The sequence below is a fragment of the Euleptes europaea genome, chromosome 17, assembly GCF_029931775.1.
Source record: "Euleptes europaea isolate rEulEur1 chromosome 17, rEulEur1.hap1, whole genome shotgun sequence".
Taxonomy (NCBI): domain Eukaryota; kingdom Metazoa; phylum Chordata; class Lepidosauria; order Squamata; family Sphaerodactylidae; genus Euleptes; species Euleptes europaea.
Window position 1 is genome coordinate 43,693,189 of NC_079328.1, and position 26,114 is coordinate 43,719,302.

Here is a 26,114-nt window from a genome sequence, read left to right on the forward strand (position 1 = left end):
ACCCCACAGATAGCAGAACCTTTAAGGTTCTCACCATTTCCACAGCAGAATCACTAGTCTATACCGTTGGTTTTTTTTACAGAAATAAGATACACCACAGTAAAAGGAAGCAGAAAGGACTCCTCATCCTCCCAACCTTTCATTAAGGCTTCTTACTATGGCTTAGTTCCTTTTCCTTGTAACAGAGCAATTAATAGAGATGTTATTCGGTCACTACCATGCTTCCCTCTGTAGATGCCTTCTATTCACCTAATCTGGTGAAAGGGCATTTGATGGATCCACGGTATTAAGTTGGGGCCTCAGACAAAACTGCTGTGTTCTTTCTTGGGATTTGTTGACCTGTACAACCAGTCATGTTACTTAGACTCCCTGTGATCTTCTCTAACCCTTAGGCTCAATGCTAACAATGGGAAGGGGGAAAAATGCCAACTGTGCTAGGTATAAATCCGGCCGCTAAACCCCCTTTATTTGTTTACATCCATAAACATAAAAATTATCATTGTTCAGAAAGACGTTTCTCAAGCAGAAACCAGGATCAGAGGAGCATGCCTATTATCTTGGGTGCTGTGGAACACAGGCAGGATGGTGCTGCTGCAGTCTTGCTTGTGGGCTTCCTAGAGGCACCTGGTTTGCCACTGTGTGAACAGACTGCTGGACTTGATGTGTCTGGTTCTGATCCAGCATGGCCTTTTTTCTGTTTTTATGTTCTTAAGCAGACATCTTTTCTCTTCATGACCATTTAATCCCCGATGAAAATGTATCTGAGAGACTTTCACGAGGAGGTAAAGGTTGCTTTTTACATCCAACTAAACGCACAGGTGTGTGTGTGTGTATACACACATGTACACACATCAGCAAGGAATGCTGAAATGTCAGAGGGGCTGGAAGCAGATACGGCAAAAGGGAATTACTGCATCTATCAAAGTTGCCATAAAAAACCTTATACTAGCAATGCCTTCCTTTTAAAAAGTCACAGAATAGCAGCAGCACATCTTTATGATAAGTAAATATCATACAACTAAATAAAAGACATTCCTTCATAGCCATTGAATACCGACATATTAAAAAACAAACTGACTGTGGCAATACTAAAGCAAAGCCAAGTAGCAATACTTAGCATCTCCGTAGCCCTTTCTAAGTATTCAAAGTACTTCAAATATAGCATCTTATTGAAATCTTTACAATTTACTTAGACTTTACTCCCTTACTTCACAAAGTTTGTCAATATCAGCACAAAGATCCAGAAGGCAATTGGGCAGATTAGCTGACAGATGAGCAAAACTGATCCTTAAGGACAACGGGGCATACAGTCGTGGGCTGGATCCAAAGATGCCCTTTCAGGGAGCGTCAGACCAGACAAGATGTGGGGAGTTTCATGTCTGGTGCCCCAAGCATTCTTAAAAACCTAAATTATTGTGTGGGTTAAGTGCCATCAAGTCGCTTCCGACCCATGGCGACCCTATGGATCAATGTCCTCCAAAACATCCTATCCTTAACAGCCTTGCTCAGATCTTGCAAACTGAGGGCCGTGGCTTCCTTTATAAAGTCAAACCTGAATTATCAGGTAATTATTAGTAGTATTATTAGGTTATAGGAGCCCAATTCAAATTAAAACTACAGCTGGGGGGAGGGGTTAAGCCTTCACACTGTGCCATGTCCCTGGTCTAAAATGTTCCCAAGTTTCTATGAACACATGAACCTGCCTTATACTGAATCAGACCCTCGGTCCATCAAAGTCAGTATTGTCTACTCAGACCGGCAGCGGCTCTCCAGGGTCTCAGGCAGAGGTCTTTTGCATCACCTGCTTGCCTAGTCCCTTTAACTCACCCTGTTCGAGTCGTCTGCATCTTCTTCATTTATTGAACTAGACGGAGAAGGTGTTGCCGACTTGCTAGCAGGAGGGGACGGAGAAGTGTGTGGCAAGTTGGCACCGCCTAAATTCAACCCCAGTTGTGCACTGAGCTGGGACTGGTTAATGGTGGTCAGCTGGTTAGGAGGCATAATTCCTGAACGAGCAGCGTCTGTCATATGGACAATCGATCTCATAATCAAGGAGTGGTCCTGGCGGTACTGAGGCCCATCTGTGTGACTGTGATCCTGAAGAGCAAAGGAAAGAAACGGAGGAAAGAACCGGTTAAGGTACCAGGGTTAGGGGAGCAGCAAACATTGCAGACTCCTGAAAGCAGTTTGAACGAAGAGGTTGCTACAGGTTATGTAGTTTCTAAAATAGGAATGATATTCTGGACTTGACAAAACAGAGGGGGGAATGACCCAACCTAAAACACAACGTTGGGTACCCAAAAGGTTGGGTGAAATAAAATCCAATTAAACAATGAAATATATGTATAACAAAGCACTTGTGCGTATGTTAAAAACAAGCCCTTACGGCAGCAAATACAGAATTGATAATGTAAAACCATGTGCCAAACACGTTTCAGACCCCAGGCCTTCTCCAGTGGTCTAGTAAAACATTTTATGAACACCTACACATATATTTACAAATAGAATGATTTTGTATCAGCATCTTCTTTTTTTGCCCCCCCCCCAGTAGACCAAGTACCGTATATACTCGGGTATAAGCCGACCCGAGTATAAGCCGAGGTGCCTAATTTCACCCCCAAAATGGGGAAAAATTAGGCACCCATGTATAAGCCAAGGGGGAAATACACCCCCCTCCTGCAGGCTTACCTGGCCGGGCTCCAGGCGCACAGGCAGGCGGTGGCGGCGGTGGCAGCCCCCTCCCTGCGCGCAGGAGGCCCCGCAGGGTCAGCTGGCAAGCGGGAGGACCGGCCTGGGTGAGGTGGGGGGTGGGGGGGAAGAAACCGCCACCGCCCAGCAAAAGGTGGGTGGGGTGGGGGTGAAGAAATCGCCACCGCCACGCCGAAGGCACGATCGGGTGGGGTGGAGTGGGAAGAAGCTGCAGCCGCCGCGCAGAAGGCACGATCGGGTGGGGTGGGGGGAAAGAAGCCGCCACCGCCGCTGTGCAGAAGGTGCGATCGGGTGGGGTGGGGGGAGAAGGCGGGACAGCCCGCCCATCAGGTGGCCAGCGGGAGCGCTCTGGGAGAGGGCCCGGCAGGCGAATTACCGTATTGACCCGAGTATAAGTCAAGGTGAGTTTTTAAGCCAAAAATAATGGCTAAAAAACTCGGCTTATATCGAGTATATATACGGTAGTTTGATTGATATCCTGGGTGGAGGGCGGCCAATCAATCCTTAACCCTAGCCAACTTCATTAAGAAATATTTACTGGCTATTCTGATAGGTCGTATTCAGTTCCCTCCACCCGAGTCCTACTAAGTTGTGGGAGCCAGCATAGTGTGGTGGTTAAGAGCAGTGGTTTGCAGCAGTGGACTCTCATCTGGAGAACCAGGTTGGTTTCCCCTCTCCTCCACATGAGCAGCGGCGGCTAACTGGATTTGTTTCCCCACCCCTGGATGGGGAAGCCAGCTGGAAGCCAGCTGGATGACCTTGGCTGCTCACAGCTCTTAGAGATCTCTCAGCCCCACCTACCACTCAAGGTGTCTGTTGTGGGGAGGGTAAGGGAAGGTGATTGTAAGGCGGTTTGATTCTTCCTTAAGTGGGAGAGAAAGTCGGCATATAAAAACCAACTCTTCTTCTTGAAGCCAGCTGGATGACCTTGGCTGCTCACAGCTCTTAGAGATCTCTCAGCCCCACCTACCACTCAAGGTGTCTGTTGTGGGGAGGGTAAGGGAAGGTGATTGTAAGGCGGTTTGATTCTTCCTTAAGTGGGAGAGAAAGTCGGCATATAAAAACCAACTCTTCTTCTTCTTCTTCTTCATGCTCTTCTTCTTCTTGTGGACCAGAAACCACAAACAAAAGACAATTCTCATTTGCAAAAGAGTGCCATATTTTAAAAAAACAACACAATAGTGATTTTTGCTCAGTTTTTGAGATCTAGGATTTTATAACATACTGAGGCATTCAATTCTGATGTCAAATATAGTTTTTATAACAGATTATATGCATATCTGGTTGGTTGGTTTTTCAGATGAAGAGGGAAAAAAACTGACAATGAGACATAGCACAAAATGCAATGAAAAGACGAGGGTTCAAACATCCAGCCCCTGGGCTTACAACTTCTCACAGCAATTTTTTGACTAATTTTCTTAGCAAACAATGCAAATAGAAGTTGTGTTACGGAATTGTCGGAAACAAATTTATTGGTTAAAGTTGCCCATCTCCTTCAGGGCACTTTTCCTGAAAATTTTCCTACTGTTCACTATAAGGGAACTCTTAATATTGGCAGGGACATCTGGAAGTCATTCAAAGTCTTTTTAAAGCATATCACTTTCGGCATATTAAATCAGAGCTCCTCTGCTTTGCAGACCGGGATTTACGGCCTCCAGAAGAATTTTTGGACGCTAGAAGAATTAGGAGACCGATGAAGAGGAACGTAATTAGATTTTGTGTGCATGTGTGTATGTGTGTGCAAGACATACAGAGAGAGTTGTTTCTGGACGGTTGCTTGCTTTGAAAAGTCTGCTTTGTATGGCTTTCCATAGCCCTTATCCCAATAAAGCAGAATGGAAAGACACAGGTTAACAAATGGGTTACTCTTAAACCTTGTCATTTTGGTTCAATCTGAGGTTTATTGAAGCTACGTTCTCTGGACTGACACAAACTCAAAATCCAATTTGAAGCCTACGAATTCTTAACCATTTCTTCCCTCAGAATTACAGCTTATTTCCAGAATAGGGTTGCCAACTTCCAGGTACTAGCTGGAGATCTCCCACTATTACAACTGATCTGCAGCCGATAGAGAACACTTCCCCTGGAGAAAATGGCCGCTTTGGCTATTGGACTCTATGGCATTGAAATCCCTCCCTCCCCAAACCCCACCCTCCTCTGGCTTCACCCCAAAAACCTCCCCCCGGTGGCGAAGAGGGACCTGGCAACCCTATTTCCAGACTGCAGAGATCAGTTCCCCAGGAAGAAAGTGGATGTTTTGGAGGGTGGACTCTGTGGCATTGTACCCCACTGAGGTCTCTGCCCTCCCCAGGCTCCACCCCAGATCTCCAGGAGTTTGCCAACCTGGATCTTGCAACCCTACCCCCCCCCCACCCCCTGCTGGTGGCCAGGGGAATCTGGCAACCCTAGGAATATCAGAAATAGAGTCTGTCATGGCAATGTGCTTTGCAGTCAGGCTTGGAACCCACAGCAACATATTGCTGTTATCTTCTTTGGGGCCTTACTTATAGGAAACTTTCAGAACAGTGATCTTTATTCTTCTTCCAAGGAACCAAGGTTAGCTTACATCTTTTATCCTCACAATAAGCCAGTGAGAGTGGAATTATGCATCACTATTGAGATTTCCCTCACTGATCTGTCTTATTGGCTACTGCTTGTGCTTTGGAGAAGGAGGAGGAGGAGAAGAGTTGGTTTTTACACCCCAATTTTCTCTACCTTTTCAAGGAGACTCAAACCAACTTATGTTCTCCTTCCCTTCCTCTCCCCACAACAGACACCTTGTGAGGTAGTTGGGGCTGAGAGAGTTTGGAAAGAACAGTGACTAGCCCAAGGTCACCTAACAGGCTTCATGCTATTGCAGTTGATTTCCAGATGTCCAAGATCAGGTTCCTCTGGAGAAAATGGATGCTTTGGAGGGTGGACTCTAAATATCCAAATGGCCCTTGGCAGAAAAAAGGTTCCCCATCCCTGAGCTAAAAGGTAGTAAAGTAGGACAGTCATATAGTCTAGGTTCCTGGAGATCTGACTAGGCCAACCTCCAGGTGGGGCCTGCAGTTCTCCAGGAATTACAAGTGATCTCCAAAGTACAGACATCAGTTCTCCTAGAGAAAATGGCAGCTTTGGAGGATGAACCCTTCCCCATTGAGCCCCCGCCCCTAATAAAATCCCGAACTCCCCAGGATCCACCCCCAAATCTCCAATAATTTCCCAACCCTGGGCTGGCAACCCAAGATCTGACCTGGCCTCTGGCCATCTGAAAGATTCTCCAAGCTCAACCATGCAAAATTTGGGGCCAGCTATGATGATGATGAAGAAGAGTTGGTTTTTATATGCCGACTTTCTCTACCACTTAAGGGAGACTCAAACCGGCTCACAATCACCTTCCCTTCCCTTCCCCTCCCCACAACAGACACCCTGTGAGGTAGGTGGGGCTGAGAGAGCTCTAAGAGAGCTGTGACTTGTCCAAGGTCACCCAGCTGGCTTCATGTGGAGGAGTGAGGAAACAAATCCAGTTCACCAGATTAGCCTCCGCAACTCATGTGAAGGAGGGGGGAATCGAACCCGGTTCTCCAGCTCAGAGTCCACCGCTCCAACATTGAACTGAACATTTTTGTTCCATTAAACTCTGAGAATCTCCTGAAAGTACGGTTCCAAAATTATTAGGACATGGTCTCTGCTGCCCTTAAGTGATTGAAACGTTTTCTGGGCAATTGTGTGACAACCTGCCAGGTTTCCACTAAAACATTTAAGGCTTCAACAACAACAAAAACCCTTAAGTACCAGAGTAGGGTTGCCAGATGGGTGGTTTTGGCAGGCAATTGCCCGCCAATCCACCCAACTGTTCCAGAAGCTCTGCATTGCAGTGGCTGCTTTAGCACTCAAACCCCCCAAATGGGGGTTTGAATGCTAAATCAACTGCGGTGATGCTGCACTTCCAGTGGCAAACCCAGAAGTGATGTCATCATGTGCACACAGCCACCCCAGCCCTGCCCCTAAAACCTCCCACTGCTCGAGAGGGGGGACCTGGCCACCCTATACCCAAGGCAGCCTCAATTTATCTGCTGTGGGCCTCAAGATATTTCTGAACCAGTGTGTATTTTGTGTTGGTTTTGAATGAACCTATTTCCAGATTCCAGAGCAATGTCTAGTCCAACCTCCCAAACCCGATACCTGACAAAATCTAATTGTAGAGTGCTACTCAGTTCAACTGATCTATCACCGAGAAACCAAAGCATAAAAACACATGTAGATTGAAAGCTAAAAAGGAAAACCTTGTCTGAACTCAACACGCACTTCTCAGCATGTCCCCCACGTTCTCAGTGTGTTTGACTCTCGCATGGGTCTGCGGCTGCCGAGCACATCAGCGATTGCTTTCCCCCGACCCTTTCCGCTGCACCTATGAGTAGGGCAAACCAATCCTTGGCCCTGAATAAAATTGCCTACAAAGATCCCACCTCTCCAAATGTCAGCATGATATTTTGGGAATGGCTCTCTCTCTTTCTCTGTATATTCAAGGTCAATGGTTTTAAAAAAATAAATAAACGAATAAACCTCCTCTGCAGTACTGAAGATTGAAACTGCTGCATAAAACATAGGTGGCAAGATAAGAGTAATCTCAAAAGCCCTCAAACAACGGAACTGCTCACTGGCTTTCCAACTCATAGCCATTGTTTTCTTTACGACCTCCCTGCTTCGGAAAATATTACATGAAAGTCCAACCAACAGTTCACTCAAAATACAGCAGCTGACAAGCGGAGACTGGATAACAAGCTACATCTTCAGAAACAGGGCCGTGCGGTGCAGGAGGGTGGTGGGAATTTCCACCAGATCACAGCTGACTTATGGCGACCCCATAGGGTTTTCAAAGGAAGAGACAAGCAGAGGTGGTTTGCCATTGCCTGCCTCTGCATAGTGACCCTGGATTTTCTTGGAGGTCTCCCATCCAAGTACTATCCAGGACTGACCCTGCTTAGTTTTCGAGATCTGACAAGATTGGGCTAGCCTGGGCCATACAGGTTAGGGCAAGAGAGGAACAGAAATGGTTTGCCATTGCCTGCCTCTGTGTACCACCCATAGACTTCCTCGGTGATCTCCCATCCAAGTACTATCCAGGACCGACCCTGCTTAGCTTTCGAGATCTGACAAGATCGGGCTAGCCTGGGCCATACAGGTTAGGGCAAGTGATGAACAGAGGTGGTTTGCCATTGCCTGCCTCTGAACAGTGACCCTGGACTTTTTCAGTGGTCCCCATCCAAGTACTAAGCAGGGCTGACCCTGCTTAGCTTCCAAGATCAGATGAGATCAAGCTAGCCTGGGCCATCCAGGTCAAGTACAAAGATATAATTCTGAGGCTTATTGATTAGTTCAACTATCTCAGAAGACTTTAGAGCACTGACACTCACTCAGTGGCTTGGAAGCTACCTGAGGTTGTTCTGAGCACTATTTCCCAATGTGGCACCTGTCCCATGTTTCAGGAAAGTGGGCAAGGCCCTTGCCTGATGGGGCTTGTGTTTGGCAGGTGGCTTCCACCTAGAAACGGCCATCGCCAGAGGAACGGGTAAGATGTAATCCACCCTGAGGGGCAGGCCTCATGCCAGGGATGGAAATAACTGTGGCTCTTTTGGATGATGTCAACTGTGAATGTGGCTCTCTTTGAACCATGCGAGCACCACCACTTTATTTCTTTATTTAAAGCGCTGGTTTGCAGATTTGTGATGTACAGATATCTGTACTGCAGTTTCGTAGAGTGCTGAAACATTTTTTTAGATTTATTAAAATGGTATTTGCCCAAGTTTTGTATATGTACTTCCTCTTTTTTTATGGTTTGTTCTCAACCTTTTTGTTTTACCTTAACTGAACCTCCACGCTCAGAGGCAGTATACCTCTGAATCACAGTGGCCAGAGCAACAGTGACAGGATTATCTTTCAGCCTCTGGGCTCCTCCTTCTGAGTTTCCCAGAGCATCTAATTGGCTACCGTGGATGCTGAGCTACCGTTGGACCTCTGGCTTCTTTGTATATTCTTATAAGATGGCTGGGGTATTGGGGGTGGGAAGAGCAAGATGGTAGGAGGACAGATAGAACACACACCCAACCTGAAAAGACTGAAGGATGGGAAAGACTGGAAATGAATAAAAATTAGTTTGGACTTCTGAAGGGTGGAGCCCTTAACTTTATAGCCAAACACCTCTCTTAGGGTTGTCAACCTCCAGGTTGTACCTGGAGACCTCCCACTATTACAATTGATCTCCAGGTGATAAAGATCAATTCCCCTGGAGAAAATGAGAACTTTGGAAGGTGGACTCTATGGTATTATACCCTCCTGAGGTCCCCCCCCAAACCCTCACCCTTTCAGGCTCCACCCTCAAAACCTCCAGGTATTTCCCAACCCAGAGCTGGCAACCCTAACCTCCCTCCTCCCAAGTGAAGATCCAACCAAAACGCCAAAATTGGATGAAAATCTGGTCTGCTGAATCAAGGAGGATTGTGGGAAATTAGGAGGAAAGCAGACAGAGCTATTCCTTAAATGGACCGCTAAATAATAGTCTTGCTTGCATCCTGTTTAAATGTAATTGACCAGGGTTTGATGGATATAAATTGAGTTGATAAGCAGTTCCTGAGGTGAGAAACTACGGCGCTTATAAGCAAACAAATGACTGTATTCAATAATTAGACTTTCTTTTCCCCCCTTTTAATGATCGCCATCAACATTTTCATAACTACAAAGGCTTCTTTTAATAAAGGGTTCCAGACACTAAACACATTAATGAACCATGAAATAACTGTTTTATTTGCAATACATTAACCAACACCATCCCGTTGTTGTGATCACAAAGCTGGTCTCTCTCCCCCACCTTTCCACATATCAAGATTGTAAAGCGCATATCAAAAATTAATCATGCTGCTTTCGCAAAGGAAAATTAAAGGCATGAATTATAGGTGCGCGGTCCCTAAAAGGAAACTTGGCCAAATTCAAATTCAGTTTTATAATAGCCTGTTGGCCGTTTCCCATTCATCACTTTATCAGAGTGTTAAAATAAGAGTTTGGACGCGGGAAACTTCAACATTGAACCCCTAGTTGTCAATATTTGCCAGATGTGCTTCATCTGACCATATTTTGGTGAAACAACACAATTCTTCAAATGTCCAACTGCAATAATTCTATGTTACTATGCAGACACCCCATGTTTCACTTGTATGCCAATAAAGGAGATTGTTGTTAAAACACAATTATTTAAAATCCATTGATATTACATAGGTAATGCCAGTTTGAACCGTGACAGATAACTGAATGCCCTATGACAGAAAGCCAGGAGAGGAAAACAGACAACTCAGAAAAACATAAGCTCAACAGTTGCCTCATCTCCACCCCACCTTATTAGTACAAAGGAAGTAAATAATATTGTCGAAGGCTTTCACGGTCAGAGTTCATTGGTTCTTGTAGGTTATCCAGGCTGTGTAACCGTGTAGACCACGGTTACGCAGCCCGGATAACCTACAAGAACCGAAGTAAATAATGTCCAAGAGAGGGATTTTTGTTTGTTTGTTTGGACCTTGTTGACTCTTCTTTTGTTTTTAAGTTCACTTTTAAGTTCAACAAGTCTGTTCTGCCATCTTTTCTCTCTCCCACCTGTGTGCCTTTTCGTGGGTCAGTTTATCTCATTCGCTTTAATTTGTAAATTAAAAGAGTGTTTATTTCCCCCCACCCCAGTTTTCTAAAAAATAAAATTGTTTGCATTTGATAAATGCTTTGGGGGATCCCATTAAAAAAAAAAACAGTAAATAACAATTTTAGAAGTTGACTTACATTAACACCCTCAGCTCCAACCAGAGTCTAAAGATCTATTAAAATTGTTCCATGAACTGTTTTTAACGAACAATCGCCCTTTCCTCCCAGGCTTTTGAAACGGGGGGGATTTTAAGATTAGTTTTGTGATACTGCATGGAATACAGCCCCTCAATTTTTTTAGAAAAGTAGCATCAAAAATTCTTCTAGTCTAACGAAAGCCCCTTCCCCAGGCTTAGAAGGTCTCTGGCTCTAATCCCCTCCCCTCCCCAATGATCAAATCTCATCTACAGTTTTGAACACTGAAACAGCATTGCAACGTCTAAAAAAAAATGTTACTCCAAAATGGAGCTTGTGTGAATATAGGAGGGGGAAAAAATCCCCTCCCCAAAAAAGTGTATTTTTGTAAAGACCCGGAGGTAATTTTTTTTAATAATAAAAGAAAAATGGAAAAAAGTAAATGCAGACTGAAAAGAGGCAATTATTTTACTGTCTGTTTCGGAGATATCAGAAAGGGAATTTCGAAATTCATCAAAGCTAACCTTCTGTTATGTACAACAGGCTAAGCTGAAAAGAATGTTAACAAGTTCAATTTTCATTCAATCAGCCCCAGTGCTCTCTGAAATGTTTCATTGCAGGAAAGAAATAAAAATAATCTATATGGTAATTATTAGGATGAATTCCCCAGTAACTTTCTGCTACATGAAAGGTCAGTTCTATTCAAGATATTTTATCAGTCCCTCGCACATACTCCTGTCCTGTCATTTTAAATCTGAACAGCATTTTATTTTCCCATTTACAGCTACCTGCAGAATTAAGTACTTAAGCCAAATAAGGGAAAAAAGAGAGAGAGAGAGAGAGAGAAAATGTTGAATGCTGGCAAAGGCTATAATAGCATGGAGATAAATCGTTCGGCTGCTCCTTTCTCGAGCCTCTGGGGCTGCAGATTTTTCTTCTCCTGGTGCACTGTGGGTATTCAAAACTTGTTCAACATGATTTCATTTCATTTCAGGCAGTGCCTGAGAAAACTAAATTACAGAATCAATCATACAGAAGGTCAGAGTGAGACTTCATTACAACTATTGCATGCTTGCATGAATATCTTTCATTTATGACTGACCCAATATGTCACAATAGCTGTCTAGTAAAAATAATCCACTTTCTGAAATTGATGTACTACTGATGTCAGCCGCACTCAGCAGGCCGGGCAGATTATAGAGAGATGTTTAAAGAGGGGAGTGGGGGAGAAAAAAAGGAGAAAAAGAATAAAAGATGGAACCCCATAGAGCACCAAGTCGCAGCTCTATAGAATTGCCATCTTTTGTAGATTAAAATAATTTCTCAGGTGATCGTCTAAACAGTCAACTGCGCTTTAGTCTGTAATGACTTTGGATGGCATGTGGCAATTGATTTCCATCTATTTGCGTGTGTGCGCCTGTTTACACACACACACACCCTGCATCTTAAATCCCAGGTGCTTTCCGAATTCAAACTCAAACCCATTCTATTTTTTCTTCCAGTAATACAGGCACAAATGTTAATTTTTAAAAAAACAACAACAACAACCAAAATTAGCATATTATTAAAATGCAAATGCTAATCAGACTGCACTCTTTTTTAAAAAACCTCTCTCTTACCGTTGTCATTTTCTCTTGCAGTGAAAAGGGGAAGCCTCATTGTAATACCATGTATTTAAAACTAAGATAAATCTGTTTGGTCTCCCCATCGATAATAATGAGGCTAATTAACAATGTGACAAATTGTCACTCTGTCTTTAAACAAAAGCAACACAGAGGCTGGCGGTACAGAATCCGTCCCATCCATCATGGGCTCCCTTATTTTTGGAACTCGAAAGGAGGACCGTTAATCCATCAGCTGAGTCATTTTTAATAACGGCTCGACCACATTTACTCCGCTTGTACTCAGAATGGACTGAAAAATGTAGCTCTCCAAAGTCAGAAATGGAATGCAAAGTCTTATTTATTATTCTGGTAGTCTTCCTTCAGCAAATCTAAGAGAGGCCTGTGAAAGTACTATTATGTTGCCGGCCGGCTATGCACCTCGAGGGAATCGTAGGGGAACCTTGGCACAGCCTATTTTTACCCATGGCCTCTGGCGATTTTGCATTCAAGTTTATAGGTGAACATGTCAGGTACAGCTCAGAACAAAGCCAAAGACACACTACTGTATTAATCATAGCTCTGCCCTGCTACATTTCATTTCTTTTCTGTATTTGGGTTTGAAAATTTCATGACATTTCTTCAAGGTGAAATTCGACTGGACATTTCGACAGACTCAACCTACAGAACCAATTAAAATTGCCGTCATTTGCAGTGAGGCTATCTAGCACAGTGGCGTTTCCAAAAGTCAGATAATTCCAAAGGATTATAAGCATGCTATTTTTTTTTGAAGTTATCTTTTCTATAACGGTTTCCTTTGAGGAAAGTATTCCTAGCCTCTTTAAATATCTAGCAGCTGTCCATCAATATTGATTAGTAAGTTGACAACACAGATATAATAAATGCTGACAAGCTGAATGCTACTTCATAAAGACATTGTTCTACGAGTGTAGACCAATATCATAATTATTTCACGGCCCTTATTTAGTTCTTTCAGATATAGTAAGCCCAATTGACCATGAAATGAAATTTCATCGTTAAAATGCCTCTTTTACATTTCCTTTTATTGCTGCAATAATTTTTTTATGGCTTTAAGGTACAATAATTCACGAAATATACAATGTAAAGTTGGCTTCTGTTATTAATAAATATTTATCAGTTTAATAAAGTGTACATTTTTAATAAATAATGTCAGATATTTCCTGATCCCCATTTTTGGGACTAAAATTAGGCATTCAGAATGGGACAATCCAAGGGAGGCATTAGAAACCAGAGGGAGAATTTGGGACAGCTTTTCAAATCGCTGTGCTGGTCTACGACCATAACAACAATAAACTAAACTAAACTAAGCTATCCCTCCAGCATCTCCCCCACCCTGGGACAAAATATTTGGGGTTGCCATTTCTTTTGCATTTACAGTTTGCTTAAAGCTACAGCTGCCAGTTCCAGTGGGAGAAATATAATGAATTTTTTTAAAGCCATCGAGCAATGGTGTGATGTCACTTCTGGGGAAAAACCTGAGGTGCTGACAGCCTGCTCTAGGGATCGCAGGACATTCTATGGTTTTATTGTAGCGTTTCCGACAGTTCTTAGAGAGGTGCAACATCACTTCTGGGTGTTTCCCGGAAGTGATGTCATGTCGTTGCAAGATGGTGCCCCCTATGTCCCCAGCCCACAGACTCCCACCGGTTGCCAGCTACCATACCTAAAGAACAAGTGAAAACGAGAGAGAGAAAAACTCTTACACTTTGGAGGGGGGGAAGCCTAGGAACTCCCCTCCCCAGTAATGTTATCTTATTACATTTTAATGATGTAGGAGCCCCGTGGCGCAGAGTGGTAAGCGGCAGTACTGCAGTCAAAAGCTCTGCTCACGACCTGAGTTCGATTCCAATGGAGGTTGGTTTCAGGTAGTCAGCTCAAGGTTGACTCAGCCTTCCATCCTTCTGAGGTCCGTAAAATGAGTACCCAGCTTGCTGGGGGTAAAGTGTAGACAACTGAGGAAGGCAATGGCAAACCACCCAGTAAACAAAGTCTGCCTAGTAAAGGTCAGAATGTGACGTCACCCCATGGGTCAATATTGACCCAGTGCTTGCACAGGGGACTACCTTTACCTTTTATCTTATTAGGCTGTGAATAAGACACATGCTATGAAAACAAAGATGATTTCACACAATTAACGTTATGGTGGAAAAACATGTTCATAAGATTCTGCCTTGAGGATGGCAATTCCAAACATGTGTTGAAGGAATTCAAAGAGCAGGGAGCTACATTCATTTCCCACCATGCAACTGTGAGCATTATTCCTGAGGTGCAGAAAAGGCAAAGTTTTGTGAAATTGCCTTAATGAAGCTCCCTTGAAGCAGCTCACAGGTATTCTAGGTGAAATCACCAAGAGAGGTTGCACATAGAACATCTGAATCACGTGGCTTGAAAGCCATTGGCTGGTTGAAGGCTAACAAAATATTATACTCTTCCCAACTTTAGCAGTTTAAAAACAGCAAGCCATTCAAACAAGCCCATGGAGATAAGACAGCATAAAACTATTCATAAAACAATGCTCAGACCAGAAGCACACCAGTTTTTTTTTTAAGGTGGAAAGATAAAATCCCTAGTTAGAAGCCTAGGTAGAAAGATGTTTTCATGTGGTGCCTCAAAGACCATAAAATAGGCACCGGGTGACCCTCCCATGGGAGGGTGTTCCAAAGGCAAGGTGTCATCACAAAAAAATGTCCTGTCTCTAGTTGCCACATGTCTCATCTCTGAAGGTGGGGACACAGAGAGCAGAGCTTGGCAGGCAGGTCTCCACTGGCAGGCTGAATAGCATGGGAGGAGACAATCCTTCAGTTACTGGGGTCCCAAGCCATCCTTTCCTGGCACCTCAAGAAAACCTCTCCATTCTTAATTTAATTCTCCATCATGTTTTTTTACTTTTACCAGGTAGTCTTGAAGCAGGGTTAGCTTGGTGGTCCCTGGCCCTAAGAGTGTGCAGCTGTCCTCAATGAGAGCCAGGTTCTTCTCGGCTTTGGCTCCGACCTGGTGAAATGCTCTTCCAGGTAACAGAGCTATTCCACCAGGCCTATAACTGAGGACAGCCACAGGTGTCATCTATGCTGGCCTCCCTACTCCACCTTCTGTTGCTGACCTTGCTCGTGTATGGACCTGAGGGGGTCCTGCTGCCTGTTGCCTCAGCAAATATCACATGGGATTTGAGCACCATCTTTGATTTAATTAGCCAAATGGTTGACTACTGTATGGTTGACTTTTGCATTTTACTGTTTTAAATGGTTTTATGGATACTTGAATCAGATTATGTTAATTTTATGGCTGTTACCCACCCTGAGCCTAGCTTTGGCCAGGGAGGGTAGGCTAGAAGTTGAAATAATAAACAAACAAATAATAAAAAAACATCCCATAAGTACAACTCATTTGCTGTGCTCCAAAACTGTACTTGCATGCCTTATGTTTTGGTTGAATTGCCCACAGCAATTATATGGATACTTCACCTGTTTAGATTCAGAAAACTCTTTTAACAACAAAAATGGAACTGGTGTTCTCTGGAGTTGTTACAGACCCCAATAAAGTTGAAAGGAATATCAAAGTAATTGGGCAATATGAGAAGTCACAGTATTACTGACTCCTATATACATCACAAACTGTTGGTCCAGTGAACCAGCTAGGTTTTGGTGACCAAAGTCTCGAGATCCTTCCTTCTCCCTGCCTCTCCCAAATCTAAAGTTGCAATGTTTCCCCTTCTCCCCAACATTTAATGTTTTCCAGCATAAGGAGACTTGGAAAGCTTTAAGAGGGGGGTGGATATGTAAATGGAGGAGAGGGATATTCATGGCTACTGGTAAAAATGAAAACAAGTCATGATGCATACCTAATCTCTCCAGGATCAGAGGAGCATGCCTATTGCATTAGGTGCTGTGGAACACAGGCAGGACAACGCTGCTGCAAGTGTCTTGTTTGTGGGCTTCCTAGAGGCACCTGGTTGGCCACTGTGTGAACAGACTGCTGAACTTGATGGACCATAGTCTGATCCAGCATGACCTTTCTTATGTTCTTCTGAGGCACAATGAAACAATATCTATATTAAGGTGCCCGTTCAAAACATGGAGATGTGAAGTGACCTCGTCGTATTGAAAATTCAGAGCATCAGCTGGATGCCACTGTAGTGAGACAGGCTCATTATATCAAAATGGCTCGATGTTGCAAGATCTTAGGACAACATATAAGCTTGTGGTTTCTGGTGAATTACATCACTTAATTGTTATTTTCCTATATTTGCTGGAGGAGAATTAGCATAAATATAGCTTCAAAGCAGGCCCAGGCTTGTACTGGTTAACAATACTATCGTTGAAATCCTGACTTTAATGGGCTTAGAATGGCATAACTCTGTTTAAAATAGTCAGGAAGGTGTTTTATACTGGGAAAGGGACTGTGAATTATACCACTGTGTATAAGATGTACTGGGGAGGGAAGGCAACACGGTACAGCCTGACCCTGTCAGATCTTGAAAGCAAAGCAGGGTCAGTATAGGGATGGGAGACCACCAAGGAAAACTCTGCAGAAGAAGGCAATGGCAAACTACCTCCGATTCTTACTTGCCTTGAAATCACCTTGCTGGGTTCGTCATAAATTGGTTGTGACCTGATAGCACTTGCATACGTATATATAGGACATATTATCAGTTTGCTGCACATATTACCTTGCTGTTGTTTTTCCTACTGATCTACCACCATTTCCTTCCATTATACCCACACTCTGTTTCATACCTAACATCCTATGCTCATTCGGATTTCAGTAATTCTAATCTCAGTACATTATTCATTCGAAGTGTACCCATGTTGATTGTATTAATCTACACTGTGCTTATTAGATGTCTTTTTGTACTGATTGTTATCGACGTACACCTTGTAATCTGGTTTGAGCAAGAGGAGGAGGAGGAGGAGGAAGAAGAAGAGCTGGTTTTTATATGATGACTTTCTCTACCACTTAAGGAAGAATCAAACCGGCTTACAATCACCTTCCCTTCCCCTCCCCACAACCTTGCGAGGTAGGTGGGGCTGAGAGAGCTTTAAGACAGCTGTGACTAGTCCAAGGTCACCCAGCTGGCTTCATGTATAGGAGTGGGGAAACACACCCGGTTCCCCGGATTAGCGTCCGCCGCTCATGTGCAGGAGTGGGGAATCAAACCCAGTTCTCCAGTGAGAAATCAAACCCGATTCTATCAGTGAGAAAGGCAGACTACAAATGCCGTGGCTAGGATAGGGCAGGATATAAATCTACATAACAACAACAACAACAATAATAACAAATAAATAAATAAATAAATAAATGAATAAACGACTCCATTGTAATAAGACACTGCTGGGGAGTTGTAAAAACAGAAAGAAGAACTCCTACCATGTGTAACCCATTGCTTTGGATGACGCCATCTTGTTCTATAAGATTTCGAGATATCGTAATGGAAGGAAGATCCAGGCTCTGTGGTGGAAACTGGGGAGTGAATTCATTCCCCTGCATGGCCAACTGATCACTCAGGCCTTGGAAAGGTAGAAGTATGTCTGCCATTCCTAGATTGGTGGAATCCAACTCAGGGGGTGGTGTTATGGGTGGAATCTCAAACTCTTCATCTCCAAGACTCGGGGTATGGAATGTTTGCTAAAGAAAAAGAGAGAGAGAGATAAATAAATAAAAGCAACTCCATTGCACTGAAGCACTACTAAACATTCTAGTGTGCATAATAAAAGGGTCTCTTTATATTCTGTACAATTTTGCTCACAAACAATTTTCTTTTTTGTACATCACAAATGTAGCAAGATCCACATATGCCCAACATTATGGATCCTTCAGATTAAAGATTTAAGTCTCATTATCATATGGCTTTAATGGTGTATCAGTATTAACTGTTTTTTAATGCACTCTTAATTAGCAACATCTGTCTTTGTTGTTAGAGTGAACATCAGCTACATTGGGGTTTGGGGCTTTTTTTTGGCTGTATAACAAATTGCCAGTTTATTGATATGTGAGTAAAAACAGCACAAAGAGTCTACACATTATTCGGATGCCTTACTAAAGCGCTGACAATTTCAGTCGTACACACACAACATTAATCTGGCAGTGAATACTTGAAAACTCTTTTACAACCTATAAATGTGAAATATTAGAATCCAGTTTCTAAGTCCTCTCCTACTTCTCCTAGGGAGCATAAAGGACTTTTGATATGAAGGTGGTTTTTAAGGACCCAGGTATGTATAGGGCAATGGTTTATTATGGAAGGCAACAAGGCAATTATGCAGGGCAACAAGGAGTATGCTTGTGAACAGTCGATTTGTTAAGAAATAAAGCCTATTAAAAGTCTTTGACCCAAGAGATCCTTATTTCCATATATATGTAGGGTTTCTTTACATGCAAGCTCGAAGTTATTCAAGCTGGTGTAGTGGTTAGAGTGTTACGGCAGGTTCTGAAAGGCCCGAGCTGGAACCACAACTCTGTTGTGGAAGTTGGCTGAGTGACCTTGAGCCAGACACACACTCCCAACCTGACCTACCTCACAGGGTTGTTGTGAGGATTAAATGGAGAATGTCGTAAGCCAATTTGGATGCCCATGGGGAAGAAAGGCAGAGAACACATGAAGCAAGTAAGGAAGTTTTGTGTGCCCATGAGCAAGAACCTTTCTTTGGCATACTTGTGTGCCTACAGAGGAAGCTTGGTTCATGGAGGGGCTGTGGCTCGGTGGTAAAGCATCTGCTTGGTATGCAGAAGGTCCCAGGTTCAATCCCCGGCATCTCCAGTTAAAGGGACTAGGTAAGTAGGTGAGGAGAAAGACCTCTACCTGAGACCCTGGAGAGCTGCTGCAAGTCTGAGTAGACAATACTGACTTTGATGGACCAAGGATCTGATTCAGTATCAGGTAGCGTCATGTGTTCATGTGTAGTTATTGGGAAGGGCTGTGCCTCAGTGCTAGAGCATCCGCTTGGCATGTAGAAGGTCCCAGGTTCAATCCCCGGCATCTCCAGTTAAAGGGACTAGGCAAGTAGGTGATGTGAAAGACCCCTGCCTGAGACCCTGGAGAGCTGCTGCCTGTCTGAGTAGACAATACTGACTTTGATGGATCAAGGGTCTGATTCAGTATAAGGTAGCTTCATGTGTTCATGTGTACAGTTCTTGGGAAGGGCCGTGGCTCAGTGGTAGAGCATCTGCTTGGCATGCTGAGGGTTCCAGGTTCAATCCCCGGCATCTCCAGTTAAAGGGACTAGGCAAGTAGGTGATTTGAAAGACCCCTGCCTGTGACCCTGAAGAGCTGCTGCCTGTCTGAGTAGACAATACTGACTTTGATGGATCAAGGGTCTGATTCAGTTTAAGGAAGCTTCATGTGTTCATGTGTACAGTTTTTGGGAAGGGCCGTGGCCCAGTGGTAGAGCATCTGCTTGGCATGCAGAGGGTCCCAGGTTCAATCCCCAGCATCTCCAGTTAAAGGGACTAGGCAAGTAGGTGATGTGAAAGACCCCTGCCTGAGACCCTGGAGAGCTGCTGCCGGTCTGAGTAGGCAATACTGACTTTGATGGACCAAGGGTCTGGTTCAGTATAAGGCAGCTTCATGTGTTCATATGCAATGGCCACATAGCAGAAAAATCTGGAATCACCCTGAGAGACTCTTTAGCCTCAAATGCTTCCCTTTCTCCTACGTTTTAAGCTGTTCTTTATGCTTTTGCTTGGTTTTTAATGGTTCATTGTGGCAATTTTCATGTCGGTTTTTTTGGGTATGTTTTCTTTTGCAAACCACCTCGAGCAAGTTCTGTGGAAACGCGGCACACAAATTGTCTAAACAAAATATAATATTTAGACAGCGTCAGCAAGGGAGGATTTCCCCAAAGACCACAGTTTGCTGCTGTGCCTGAATCACTGAACTATGATTTGTGCCATTCCTGCAACCAGGATTTCAAACAGTGGATTCAAAATTTGGAGTCCTGGTCTGCAAAAAACAAGCGCATACCATCACTCATAGGTTCAGTGGCCATGGCAAAGTATGGTTTACTATGAAAGTGGAAATTATTAGGAGAGGGGATGAGGCTCAGTGGTAGAGCATCGGCTTGGCAAGTATAAGAACATAAGAAAAGCCACATTGGATCAGACCAAGGCCCATCAAGACCAGCAGTCTGTTCACCCAGTGGCCAACCAGGTACCCCTAGGAAGCCCACAAGCAAGACGACGGCAGCAACATTGTCCTGCCTGTGTTCCACAGCACCTAATATAATAGGCATGCTCCTCTGGTCTGGGTGAGAACAGGTATGCATCATGACTAGTCTCCACTTTGACTAGTAGTCCTATCCTCTGTGAACATGTCCACTCCCCTCTTAAAGCCTTCCAAGTTGCAGCAGGTCCCAGTTCAATCCCACGTATCACCAGCAAGGCAGTAGGTGATGTATAAGACCTCTGTCTGAGAACCTGGGCGATGGCTTCCAGTCTGAATAGACAGTACTGACTTTGAGGGACCGAGGGGTCAGATTCAGTAGAAGGCAGCTTCATGTGCTCTTCAATCAGCTGGCTTGGCATGAGGAGAGGAAAAGGGTGGATTGAACACCAATTAACTCACATGAAGCTGCCTTATACCGAATCAGATCCTTGGTCCATCAAAGTCAGTATTGTCTTCTCAGACTTGCAGCGGCTCTCCAGAGTCTCAGGTAGAGGTCTTTCTCCTCACCTACTTACCTAGTCCCTTTAACTGGAGATGCCGGGGATTGAACCTGGGACCTTCTGCATGCCAAGCAGATGCTCTACCACTGAGTCATAGCCCCTCCCTCTGTTCACATAACAGAGCTGTTACCTCTGAACTAAGTCATAAGGATCTCTGGTTAGCCCTCTTCCCTCCCCCACTGGGCATTTGATATCCTGATACAGTATCTTATGTATACATAAGATATCTTATGTATACATTTCACTAATGTGCTTGATTTTCTCCCAAAACAATAATACTAAGGGATGTGTATATATAAGTTGCAGCCGACTTACGGTGACCCTGTAGGGTTTTCAAGGCAAGAGACTAACAGATGTGGTTTGCCATTTCCTGCCTCTGTGTAGAGACCCAGGACTTCCTTGGTGGTCTCCTGTCCAAATACTAACCAGGGCTGACCCTGCTTAGCTTCTGAGATCTGATGAGATCAGGCTTGCCTGGACCCTCCAGGCCAGGGCAATACTAAGGCAGGGCAGACTAACCATTCCCATGTTATAGTTGGAGACTGAGGCTAAGGAGAAGCCTGAAGTCACCTAAAGAAGTCATGGCAAAGGGAAAACCTGAACTGAGGACTGCCTCATTCATAGCACAGCCTCTGAACATGTATACCAACAAATGACAGGCATTCTCCTTGTGCTACCAGAACAGATTAATTCATACTGCCTTGGCAATGCCCGACCTTCCCTATTGCCTGTCAGTCAGTTGAGGTTCACAGAAGGGAATGTGCTTTCCAGGCTGCACTGGAGGATCTCTATGCATCTGTGTTTGTTCCCTTGGGAAGATGTTAGTGCTAAGACGGTAGGGATCAATGTTCCACAGTGCTTCTCTATTCTCGCCAGTGGATCCATCCAACACAGTGGCTTAAATCTGGAAGGAACTTTTTGAACCTATCTCAAGAACAGAAGAGTAGACACTACTGACCTTCATGCCCTAAAGATCTGATTCAGTATAAGGCAGCTGCATGTGTTCATCTATATCCTAAAGGTGCCTTTCCACTCAAAAAATGTATTCCTTCCATTCGTGGAAAAAGTCCTTGGAAGCTCCATATCTATGCAGAACAGAGTTGCCAGCTCGAGGTTGGGAAATTCCTGGAGATTTTGGGAGTGGAGTTTGGGGAGGGTGGGATTTGGGAGGGGAAGGACTTCAGCAGGGTTTAATGCCAGAGAGACCAGCTTCCAAAGCAGCCATTTTCTCTTGGGGAACTGATCTCCTTCTGCTGGAGACCAGCTGTAATTCCGGAAGATCTCCAGCCACCACTTAGAAGGAGGCCACCCTACATACCTCCTCATCACAAAAGCCACACAACTGTGTAGTCATAGAGGCTGCCTCAGAAATTTCAGGGTGTTGGAGACAAAGTTGGACGGGGGCAAATAGTTACTTGGGGGGGATATGAGTACAGGGCTTATAATGGTGCTTTGGACAATAGCTGGTATCTTGTTTGGGGCCACTCCGGGATAGCTGTCTTGAGCTATGGGGAAAGCTGTGAGATAAATGCTTTAATAAATTAGTTAGTTAGTTAGTTAATTAGTTAGTTAGTTAGTTAGTTTAAATCCTGGCTTGCATTACTTTAAATTTTACCACAGTGGTGGATGGGAGGGGTGCAAGATTTTGGGGGACGGGGTGGGGAGAGTCTTCCTTGATGCCTTATTGTCTGAAAGAATAACTTAACGCCAGCCAATTTAAAAATGATACGTTCGGCAGAAGATCTCATTAAAGGCTGGAAATTGTCATCCTTCAAACTGTTAATGATTATATAAATTAATAATCGCATGAGAGAAAATGGAAACCGAGAAACAGAAGAACGGGACCGGGGAGGGGGAAGGTTCCTTTCCTTACTAATAAAACCTGTCAAGTGACACTGTTGGGCACACACCGAAGATGAGGAGGACCGTAACAGTCCACAGGACTAACAGCGAAGGAGTCTTCAGATATTCCAGTTTCTCTCAACACGCCACACACAAGACACAGGAAAGGGCAGCTAGCGCCAGGGATGGCGCAGCCGAGGAGCTGCTGCAGCTAGGGCTGTTGAAAAAAAATTCAGGAGAATTCGGATTCGGCAAAATGCCGAAGTCCGAACTCCCCCGATTCGGATCCGGGGAATTCGGCTGAATTCCCAAATCAATTCAGCCGAATAAAGGCGGGAGTCCCGGGAAGGGGGGCGGTGGGGGTTTAAACTGTTCCGCGCTGCCTGCCCAGGCAGCGCAGAGCAGTTTAACCTCCGCCCCCTTCCCGGTCCTGACTCTCAGCTGTTGGGCTGGGGGGGAAGTGCTCCATGCTGCCTGGGCAGGCAGCGCAGAGCAAAGACCCACCGCCCCCCTTCCCGGGAAGGGTGGTGGTGGGTCTTTAAACTGCTCTGCGCTGCCTGCCCATGCAGCGCGGAGCACTTCCCCCCCCTTCCTGGTCCGATGCTCAGCTGTTGGGCGGGGGGCGGGGTCCCGCCCAACAGCTGAGCTGGGGGGGAAGTGCTCTGCGCTGCCTGGGCAGGCAGCGCAGAGCAGTTTCCCCCCCTTCCCATCCTGATGCTCCCGCCCAACAGCTGAGCTGGGGGGGGGAAGTGCTCCGCGCTGCCTGCCCAGGCAGCGCAGAGCACTTTAAAGACCCACAGCCCCCCTTCCCAGGAGTCCCGGGGAACGCCGAACCTGCCGAATTTATTCAGCTTTTGCCCAAACTCGCCGAATTCGGCGAGTCCTTTTCCCGCCTTTTTTTGAGTTCGGTTTCATCCAAACCGGAAACCACTGAATCGGGGGAAATTCAGTGGTTTTTCGGTTCGGGACGAACCGAATCGGCAGCCCTAGCTGCAGCATCTCCAAAGAGGTTCCCCGACCGCCAAAAGACTTTTAAAAAAAGGCTTTTTTATTTTAAAATAAAAATTAAAAATGAGGCATTTTTCTTCATAAAGAACAGCGAGGCTGCGCCAATAAAAACTGGCGCATCAACGCTTTTTCGGAGGGGGCCGTTCCCAGGCTGGAAGGGGTTAGGAGACAGCCTACCAGCAGCCATTCCCCTCGGGATGCCTCGGGAGCGCCTCTCAGGTCGCCGGCATGAGCACTTGTGCAAGCAGGACGCTGGAGGGAGGCCGAGCCAGCGTCCATGGGATGCGCTGCCATGCCAGCCCTAGGGCGCAACCACAAGTGCCACTACGCCGCATCCGTGCTACTTTGCACGGCACAAGTGGCACGGACGCCGTCATAGGGGGCTGGTCGCCTCCTAAGCCCATTCGGCCCCCAGGCTCAGGAAGGAGCTCTCAGTTCTGTTTCTGAAAGCTGATGGTGTACGGTAGGAACACATTTATTGGAGGTTACAAAAAAAGGGGGGAATTTTCTTTCTGGGGGAAGTTACAAGTTCACCGACACCGAAGGATGGATTGGCCCTGGAAAGTGGATGGCTAATGAACATAACCCTATAGCTACATTTCCAGTTCAGCCTGGCACTAATGCGGCCCTGTAACAGATGCAATGGTAATTTGCGACTCATTTGCTACCCCATTACTGCTTAATGAAATCTAACATATCACATTAACAATATGGATAAACACTCATTCCTGATACGTGGCATTTGGCTGTTTTCATTACCGCAGTAATTAACACTTGAAATATTATTTCAATAAATATTTAAGGTGCTTCAGGAAACTGGGGGAAAGAAATAACTGGGTCACTTTCCATCTCGACCCAGAAACAACTTATAACAAAACAAAAAACGACACGCTAGTTCTTTATCTTAGTGGGTCTTGCGATGTTAATGCCACAATTACCACTACCCAGAGCTTTAATGTATTTATTTGAAAGAGAAAAATAGATTTTAGATTGGAAATGCCCTTAATCCAAAATATCCCTTGTCCATTTCAAAGGAAAGAGTCGTGTAATTGAATCCCCGTGTAAGGTTACCACCTTACAAGAGGGTTCCATTACTCAACTCTTTCCTTTTAGGACCACATTTAGAACCACATTTGGTTAAATTTACTATCAGTCCTCAATTCTGATTTTAAAGTTTGGTTTTTACTTTTTAAATATATTTTATTTTATGTGTTTTACCTATGTCGTAAGCTACCTTGGGCTCTGAAAGGAAGAAAGGCGGCCGGTCAGGGTGTTAAATAAATACGTTAAATAAATAGTAATGGCAAAGTTAGACATGTGCTGCAGTCCAAATATGAATGCCCCAAATCTTGCTCTATCCTATCTGCAAAATGGAAACAACAGCAGCAGTTTTATGCATGACTTTGATGAGGAAGCAGTATTGCGAAGTGGATATATATAAAAAAAGAATAAACCCACCAGGACCCCAGATATAGGCAACTGAACAGCATGATATTTCTACAGCTTCTACAGAAATGATATCGATCAGGTTTCTAGTATCTTTTTCACGAGCATGTGGTGGAGAGTGCGGGGCGGGGGGGGGACATAATGTATTCCAATGGGTGTTCTTTTTTAAAAAAATCCACACACATCAAACTGTGTCTCATGCCATGATTGATTAAAGTAATGCACAGATGTGGATAAAATGGACGTCATCTAAGTGGGACGGGAGTGCCTCCTAGCAGAGCCTTATTCCAAATCACTGGACTATTCAAATGGTAAGAGGAGTCTAAATGATATCTAATTTGACGGTGAAGAAAGATACTGTCATGCCCACAAGAGTTTTAACTTGTCCAGGGGTTTATCTGATCAACTACAATTTTAAGAGCTAGTAACTTTTCATATATTTCTCTCTCCATTTTCTTTAGTGGCAGGAGGGAGGCGAAAAGAGTCCTCAGTAACAACAACAAAAACCCCTCTGTGTGTGTGTGTGTGTGTGTGTGCACGCGCGTGTGGTTAAATGCCATCTGCACTGAAATGTTCCAAACATTTGTTCCTTTTGATAAAAATGCAAATCTGGAGAGCTGTTGTATCAACATATAACAGCCAATGTCTGACACGGTGAATTATCACAGCTGGAATTAAATTGTCTTTGAACAGCTGCTGGCAAGTAGAGCTTTCATCAATGTTTGATTCAAATGGAGGAATGAAATTCTACAGAATGAAACATCATGTTGTCATTACAGATGGGGGCTTGTGTTCATTATCACAACTAACACTGAAGCAAGTGCCAAAGCAATCTTCCCTTATCTAAGCAGTCTTGTTGGAGGGAGAGAGGGGGAAAGAGAGAGAGAAAGAGACGGCAGCCATTGTTCAAGACAAAAAAAATCAATTTATAAGAACACAACATACAACCTAGCCACACTTTAATGGAACTGCCATTCCCCCCCCCCAATTAATTTTTATCCAACA

The 26,114-nt window shown here is 44.5% G+C and overlaps 1 protein-coding gene across 1 annotated transcript in view; it reads right to left on the reverse strand.

The window, feature by feature from the left end:
- Positions 1 to 26,114, reverse strand: part of TOX3 (TOX high mobility group box family member 3) — a 112,254-nt gene that overhangs the window by 6,186 nt on the left and 79,954 nt on the right. The window contains exons 3-4 of the mRNA XM_056862723.1: positions 17,520 to 17,777; positions 1,828 to 2,097 (exon numbers count right to left, since the gene is read on the reverse strand). Coding sequence (XP_056718701.1) covers positions 1,828 to 2,097; positions 17,520 to 17,777 — 528 coding nt within the window. The remainder of the gene's footprint in view (positions 1 to 1,827; positions 2,098 to 17,519; positions 17,778 to 26,114) is intronic.